Raw genomic sequence first — 8,603 nt, 5'->3', positions numbered from 1 at the left:
TTTTCTTAATCTTTATAGGAAAAAATTGTTGAACACGTAGATAATACGATAAAGCGATTAAATCTTGAAAGGCGCACAAATAAAAGCCTGCTCGGAAGCCAGCACAATAGAATTGCACTTGCGAGAATCATTTTCTGGGTATGTTAATAAATTTTCTCTCTTCGATCAGTCAGGGAAGGTCCTATGAAAGGAAAGACATTAATTTTAATAAACAACTTGTTTTATTTTTGTGCTCATTCAACGGATATTAAGAAAACCTTTAATTGTAAGATTATTTACTGGCGCTCTTCATTGATTCACGCAGGGTAGTTGGTGTTGAAGACGAAGGCGCGGATCATGTCCAACGCGACGCTGGGCTTGTCTTCAGGAACCATGTGGCCCGCACCGCGAACCGTCAGGTAGTCTAGCAGCTCGAACCGCTTCACGAACCCGCCCACTTGTGGACCCGAGTACCACTCACGGTGGTCTTCGAGTACCTGCAATTGGTACACATCAGAGTAATGTTTCAGAGTGCAACCCCCTCGAAACCACTACCACTAGTCCTCGGGATCCACTACCACTGGAGACCTGGTCCTCGATTGTCAGGCTGGAAAAATATATTAAAAATTCCTGACCGCTAATTCTATTAGAATTAAACTATTTACAGGCGGAGGAACTATAAATGCACATTTAGCATTGAGACTAATTAGTAAATTTAAACGTTAATATTGTAATGAATGATAATATTAAAGTAGCAATGAATGTGCGACGAGACACTGTCTTTTCTGGCGCTTTTCAATGGATGGGAAGACGTTACAGTAAAGTTCAGGGCAAAAGAGTCGCGCCAGATATTTTAGGACAACGAAATTAAACCGAAGTCAAGATACAACTTTTTAATGCTCAAAAATGAATTGTGCTCATTAATAATCAATTACTCATAATAACGCAGGCATCCATATCCTCAAACTGCAATAATGGGATTTTTCAAGTCCCACTGATCCCAAAAGTTTTTTTTTTTAAGTTAGTATCGTTTTGACATTGAAAAACGAGTAAATTTTTTCCAAAAATAATTTATCCACTTGAAAGATAATACATTATTCTACATCGCATACCCAAATCCCATTAATATTGAGTCATTAATTGTATTTTGGGCTAGCGTTTGCATGCGATCGCCGAAGAATCTTGCGGCTTGATTAGATAACCTGTTCAGATAATTTCATAATGAACACTTCTTGAGACAGTAATATAATTTTCAGCTAAGAAAGAAATCATGAGTCCTGTGTTCTTCTTCACTTTACATTCCACTTCTCCGATAATGATTGAAAGTCTCCCATTTCATTCCTCATGAGGAACGTTTGCGCGGCCATCTTCAGAGGCCCTAACTCTTTTCTGCACCATTCTATTACTCATAATATTTACATCAAACGCTTCACTGATTTGGCAATGAATGTCAACTGATTTAAAGCCTTGGGTACGAAAAAACGCACGCATTCTGCAGTCGGTGGGATTCTCAATAGGTGTATAGGTATTTGAAATCGCGTTAATAGATGATAACTTGATCGGATGGTTCCGTAATGGCGGTTGTGGCTTCCCAACAGATGAAGTTACACGGCGCACATGCACGCCATGTAACATGCACACGGCTGCAGCGCGGCGGTGTTGCATTTTAAAAATAGTACTTACTCTTTGCCCCACTAATTAAGTAAACCTTGGTTTAAATATCTCGATTGCTTCTTTTACCTCTCATGGGAGTCTGAAAGTTTCCTCCCCCAGACCCTAAAGGGCGACTTTGGTAGAAAAGCAAACAGCCTAAAACGGAGTTTGCTCTAATTATTTTCGTTTGAGGAACGAAAACAATCTAATTAGAGCTCGGAGTTTTAGGCTGTGCTGAGACCACCTCCTCCCCAAACTTCTTTACACGGACAGTGCTACGATTGAAGGCAGGCAGACTACCCCAGCTGGCTGCTGCACCACTCAAGGTCAACGGTAGCAAAGCTGCCAAAGGCCGCTTTCTTCCTTTTTCTTTATCGCTACGATTAAATTCGAGGAAGAAACAATCTAAAGATCAAATAGAGCTTTAAAATGTTCAAAGCAAACAGCCTAAAACTCCGAGCTCTAATTAGATTGTTTTCGTTCCTCAAACGAAAATCTCTAAAGAACACGCTTCGTATTTATCGCCACGCGTTATTCACACACTCTCACCTGGTACCCTAAGTCGTCGACGAACCACTGGTCCCCGATGAAGTTGCAGGCCATGTCCCAGTCTCCATTGTAGACGAGACCACGAACACCAGCAGCAGACAACCGCAAGTACTGTGCCTTCATGTCCTCATACTGTCGGGAGTATAGCCTGCCCACCTGAAAAATATAGAATTTACTATATAATATAAAATCGTGGCTTCAATATAAATGTTCATTTCTTTTAGGAATCTTTTAGAATGGCGATAGCAATCCAGTATAAAGGAATAATTTTAAATAACGTGGATGAATTTTCAAGCTGAGAAATTGATTACCTGGTCACTGCAGACTTCCCAGACTTGGTCCACAGAGGCTGGGATGTGCAGAGCGTCCCTCACAGCAGCGGAGTTCATGTAGGTTCGCTCGACGGTGTAGTCAAGGCATGGAGGGTCGGACTTAGCGTCACGATTCCTGCGCAAGAAAGGAACAAAGGCTGAACTATGGAGAAAAGCAGACAAAGACAAAAAAATATTATTTTTCTTTCCGTGAATAATAACCAACCAAAATCAACTATGAGAATTAAAAAGCCACTGAGGTTAGGAAGAGGGTAGACAATTGAGATGATTTTTTCATTGCTTGCTACTGGTCCGGTAATGAACTGGGATTGAAGATGTCGAGAAAGTCAAAATTAGTATCGAAACTAAAACGAACTTTTCTAAAGAAATTAATAATGCTTGAGTTAAAAACACTATTCAGAACGCTAATTTACCTCAAACGATCATGGGTCCGGAAGAGATTGCTCTTGGCAACATCCATGGGAGTCAACTGCGAACCTGCCGTGCGAACGGCGGTCTGACAGTCCCCATAAAGACTGTAAGTGTTCAACCCTCGATTGTACACCGCCAAAAATATCTTGTCCACCTGCAAATGGCCGAAAAAAAATATAAATGCTACGTGAATGAAAGATCCCGCATACTTGTAAATAAAGAAAGAAAATAGAATAGCTTCCGAATAGAAAGAGTAGATGATATATATAATAGGAGAATAATTGCCCTCATGATTCGCTGTGGGTATCCCAGCATATATTAAGAGGTTTCTCGCCTGTCTTTTTCAAAGTACGCCACAGACAATTTCCATTTGAACTTAAAATTTTCTTTAATAACATAGGTTGTTATCTATTAATGCTTTTATTTATTTTATATTATTAATTTATTAATCTTCATTTTAATTTCAAAATTTTCCGGTTTAATTTCCAATCTTCAAGTGAAGTACGCTCCGGATATGGTGACTTTATGATAAATAATTAAGCAGCTCGAGTGCCATCATAATGTCTGATATGTATAAAACTTCTTACACAGATCACCAGATTAAATTGCCTCGACACATGGGATTGGTAATGTAGAGAAATGAATGTTTGAGTACTAGAACCGCCTTTATATTGTTGAACGTATATTTCAGACCGCGAATAAATGCTAAAACGAAAGATTTTCCCTTACATATTTAATTCACAAAAATGCCAAAAAATCTTAAAATAGATTAATACTCATTGACAGTTCTAAAGTTGGCTTATTTATTATAAAAAATTTTCTTCGCAAATTTAATTAATTCGGAAAATTGCCAACTAACTATCCTAATATTCATAACGTTCTCTTCAGCTTCAATCCTTCAATCAAAGAGCACGTACTGTGAATGGTAGATCAAGTGGAAAGTTATATTATTGGAATTAATTTACAAATAAGTTACAGACGAGAGTTATGTGAAGTGAACAACTGCAATTAAAAATGAATTTTAATGTACCAACAAATCATCACTAATAACCTGTTTTACATTTATTTATTAATAAATAATTTGTATTTTCAATAAAAAAATTTGTTTACTATTGTGAGAATTATATTCTCATGACATAAATATTTTTTTCAAGTCAAGATTTCTGTTCTCCATTAAAGTTGCTTGATAATATTAATTATGTGAGCGATTTTTTTTTGCGATTGACGCATAATTGCCAAATATTTTGGTTTTGACACCAATGTGAATATAAATTAAAACCAATTAGCACAAATCAAGCAATAAATTTACACTAACGTGAATAGATATTTGAAGAAATTAAAATGAATTATGGTAATTAAATTATTTTATCCGACAGTAATGGTAGCTCGCTGGGATAACGATTTCAATTCTAAGTGATGGTTATAGTTAGTTCAAATTTTCTGAAATCAATTAATACGACGAATAGCAATCAACACTGAGATCAAAGCAATAAACACTAAAGCCATGCAACAAGAGCAACAAAAATGTCTCTCACTCGTCAAATACGCATTGACTGCCCAGACTATAACCTTCAGCGTTCAGTGGGAATTATCAAGAGTAGCCGAGTTCACACCTGCAACTCGCACTGTGCGCTGTGGTCGGCGTAGAAGTTGCAGGCGTCCTGACTGGGCACGGCGCCCGCGCAGCACTCCGTCACCGTTGCATCCCATGTCCTGCCAACGGGAACAAGAAGTTAGGTACTTTTATTCTTGTTCGTAAATCCGTATACTATTCAGCTAAAAATCTACGGTAAATAACTAATATTGTGAATACATAATTTAAAATTTTGAGGGTTAATTAAGCAATCATCCAGCGATGGTTTACTTGGTGTATATTGTAACCAGGCAGTGTATTGTTTCTCAATGTAGAATGAAGAGTAGTTTCAAGAGGGACTATCAGAACGTCAAATCAACTTATGATTGGTGTAACAATTGAAATTATGTACTGAACATATTAAAAGATGTAATGTAATTAAAATTAATTAAAAGATGTAATGTAATGTAATCATAATGTAATTAAAAGATGCAATGAAGTTTTGGTTTTAGACAACTTATTTGAAGTTACACGCAAATCGTTGCTATTAATGCCTCCATTTTAACGATGGTAGTATAGTGATTGGATCATTTTTAACTAAGTAGTCTCTTCAAATCGATTGATCTGTAACCACACGTTTAAATTGTCAGGAAACTTTACTTGTCTGCCTGATAAAGGAACTACATGGTTAAACTAAAATGCAAGCATTTAAGTGAAATATTACACATCAGTAAAGTATGGGACAAAGATTCACTATACAAGTCAAAGCAATTATTGTCAACAAGTGTTAGACTAAGTCTCCCTCCTTACCTAAAATTGGGAGTTATTAGTGTAAATAGCGCTAGCCAAAAACTTACTCTTTTCCTAGTGTTGCTAAAAAATTCACTCTTTTCCAAGTGTTAGCCAAAAACTCACTCTTTTCCAGATGTCAGACAAAACCTCACTCTTTTCCTAGTGTTGCCAAAAACTCACTCTTTTCCTACAAGTCCGTGGTAGTTAGCAAAGAAGACGAGGCTGTTGTCGTTCATGGGGTAACTTGAGAGTCCGTTGCCAACCGCAAAGCCTTGGAAGTTGATGGGGTTGGTGTCATTGTTATCAACAATGCGCACAGACAAGGTGGGTACGTAGATGCCTCCGTAACTCTCACCGGTCACGAAGAACGCGTTTGATTTGTACGACGGAAACTGAATGGAACGATGATTGAATTCAAATTTTGTGTTGCCATATGATAAGGTTGAAATTTAACAATGCTCCTTAAAACACTGGCTTTAAAACCAATATTGAAACGCAGAAATATTTTGCTAAAAACAGACAAAATGATACCCAAAATTTTTTTTTTGCGCGCCAGGAACAGAATATGAGATTATAATCACGAAAAGGACTTTGAATTAATACTTTCTAAAAAAAACACAAATTTTCATGGTGTAAACTGCAATTTATTGGACTTAATTGGACATTGTGAACAAAAAGGTGTGAATTGACCCATAACAAAGAACTTAAAGGCAACAGATATATAAGTGAAAGTTGAATAATTTTGTATTTTACGAGGAGACATGGAAACGAAATTTATCTGAATAGATAAATTGAATTATTATTAGGCAATGTTTATCGTTTTCTTGTGGAGTCAATGATGAAAAATAAATTTCGCTCCAATAAACTGACTTCATGTGCATTTATTATGACTACCACCATCAGTTCATGAGCTTGTGTTTAAAATAAATCAATTAAATAATATTCTTTCCACCCTTAAATATTTGTTTAGGAACTTCTTTATTTCTTCAGGAACTTCTTTAAACCCGCCATTTACCCGTTCAAAGAATTGCAGTAGAGCGTTGTAGTTGTGCAGTGAAGTAGAATCGTCCGAAGCGGCACAATTTCCATCCACGTTATATGAATAGCCAACGCAAGCAGGAGCTTCCAAGTAGATCACATTGGCGAACTGGAGAGAGAGTTTTCGACGTTTAGCTTCATACTCATTAGATTAATCGCCTCCTGATGAGCTATCGAAATTTCAAAAGGCCTGCACTGCAGAATTGACTGAGAAATATACTGTTCTGTTGTGTATATAGACCATTGCATTACATCTTTTTACCTATAACTCCATTTTATTTCTTAATTTTTTGTAAGATTACGGCAGTAAAAATGAATAACTTTGTTAAAAACTAAATTATGTAATATTGATTTTTGATAATGCCAATTTAATCCAGTGATAACTTCTGATATCATTTACGTAAAGTTATTCTGAAGTAATATAATCTTTTGAGTTAGAAAATTATTAGACAGATAATATCATTAAAATTATGCAAATATCTGATATAATCAATTGGAAATAGGAACGGTGGTTTAGTCACAATTTTTCGTATGTGTAATTCATTATAAATTCTAATTTATCGATCAATTCAGTTATTATGCATAAAATACAGGCAATTTAGGCAAAGGATCTGTAATCCAACGTCCGTGTTGAACGGCAATATTTCACTGGATAATCTCTTTGTCGCCTATATAGGCTATTCAATCACTGTGTACAGATTTATTTTTGATTAACTAGTCACATTACACTATTATAATAACATGAATACAATTATTAGTAGGAATTTAATGACCGTGTTCCATGAGAAGGGGTTTTGGGTGAGCGTAGCCGCGTCGTCATTGACGGTGAAAGGCCCGAGCTCGGTGAGGAGGCCGTCGAGTGAAGAGCAGCCGGGGCCGCCGTTCAGCCAAAGCAGAAGAGGGTCGGTCGCGGGGTTGTTCTGCGACTCGATGAACCTGTGCATTAATTGAACGGGTATTGTGTATCAACTTAACAGTTGTAGAGTGGAAAAATTTTGTTGAAGTCGAGTCATGGGAATCAGTCATTAATTAGGTACTGTAGGGCAGAATATCAGCACAATATCTTCAGGTAATGTCCTAGCATGGTCCTACAGTACGTTTTTGCATTGTGGTTTAGTCCGTCACTGATAAGTAACATTGTACAATCACAACCTAATCAATAAATAATAAAAATCGATTAAAAGAAATTAATCACTAACCAGTAATGCAACATGTTGCCGTCACCACCGTCCAGATAACCGCTGTACTGCTTGTACGTAGCAGACGCGTCCAGCCCTGGCAGCGCCGTGATCTGATCGGCGTCAGCCTCGGGCGTCGTTTGGCTGAGCGCCTCACGCGCCATCGCCAGCGCGGCGAGCACCACGAACGTTGATACTTTTGAGAGCTTCATGACACTACCGTCTGAGGGAGGGCTTGCTATTGTTAGTAGGTAGAAGATGAGTTTAATTTTCAGAATATTATTTATAAAGAGCAGTTAGTGATAGGATCAATTTTGTTCCTCAGAAATGTTTGATTGTGCAGAAATTTATATAATTACTTGACCGATGTTTCGGCTCCAATATATTTGAGAAAAAATATGTCATCGTGTCTCAAGGCTACTAGAGGAAGGAGTCTAGCTTTGATGAACGCTCTTGAATTAACTATCTTTATTTATCTCTCAGTTTAGAAGAAAGTTCAATGTGGAGTTCTCGTGAAACCACAAACTGCGTTCGGCACAACCAAGACAACACACAAGATCGGCACAAACGCAGGAAATTGACACCCCGAAACCAAGATCGCGTTCAACGTGACTTTAGAGGCAAGATCCCAGGTTTAAGTTTTCTTTCGAAAGTTTCGCAAGAAAGACTACGGAAATTTTCGAACGAGTGCGTTGAACGAGGACGCTCTTAACATTTAACCAAATTTAGAAATGCTTGCATGCAAAACTTCAATGCGTGACACAAGTTTCTTAAGCTGCAACACAGAAGCATTTTAATTTGTAATTGAGCATGGCTCATCAATAAAATAATTGAGCATAAGTTTCAGTCAAGTTTTTTAATTGAAACGGAAGCTAGACGCTCAAGCCGCAAATCCGACAGACCGATGAAAAATACGCGTATCTTCAATACATTTTCGATCATCGAAATTCTTCTCTATCTTCTTGCAAACTGGAACATCGGAGCCTGAAACCTCTCAGCGCAGAGAAATTTTCGATCGAAACAGATAATTGTATTAGCTTACGCTCGCTGTGCATGTCGCCAATTTTAAACACTCATAACATTATGAACAGATGAAGC

The 8,603-nt window shown here is 37.4% G+C and overlaps 1 protein-coding gene across 1 annotated transcript; it reads right to left on the bottom strand.

Annotated features, from left to right (window-relative positions):
- Positions 1–202: 202 nt before the first annotated feature.
- On the bottom strand, positions 203–7,755 carry LOC108665481 (lysosomal protective protein). Its single transcript, XM_018152237.2, has 9 exons — positions 7,527–7,755; positions 7,101–7,263; positions 6,305–6,436; positions 5,470–5,681; positions 4,538–4,637; positions 2,927–3,078; positions 2,493–2,628; positions 2,182–2,337; positions 203–476 (listed from the first exon to the last, which is right to left on the bottom strand). Exons 1-9 carry the CDS (start codon positions 7,715–7,717, stop codon positions 297–299), a joined length of 1,422 nt encoding a protein of 473 aa, XP_018007726.1. The 5' UTR covers positions 7,718–7,755; the 3' UTR covers positions 203–296.
- Between the last annotated feature and the right edge of the window lie 848 nt (positions 7,756–8,603).

This window comes from Hyalella azteca, unplaced genomic scaffold, assembly GCF_000764305.2.
Source record: "Hyalella azteca isolate HAZT.00-mixed unplaced genomic scaffold, Hazt_2.0.2 contig4447, whole genome shotgun sequence".
Lineage (NCBI taxonomy): Eukaryota > Metazoa > Arthropoda > Malacostraca > Amphipoda > Hyalellidae > Hyalella > Hyalella azteca.
Note: the sequence above shows the minus strand (reverse complement) of the source record. Positions and strands in the feature narration are given on the sequence as shown.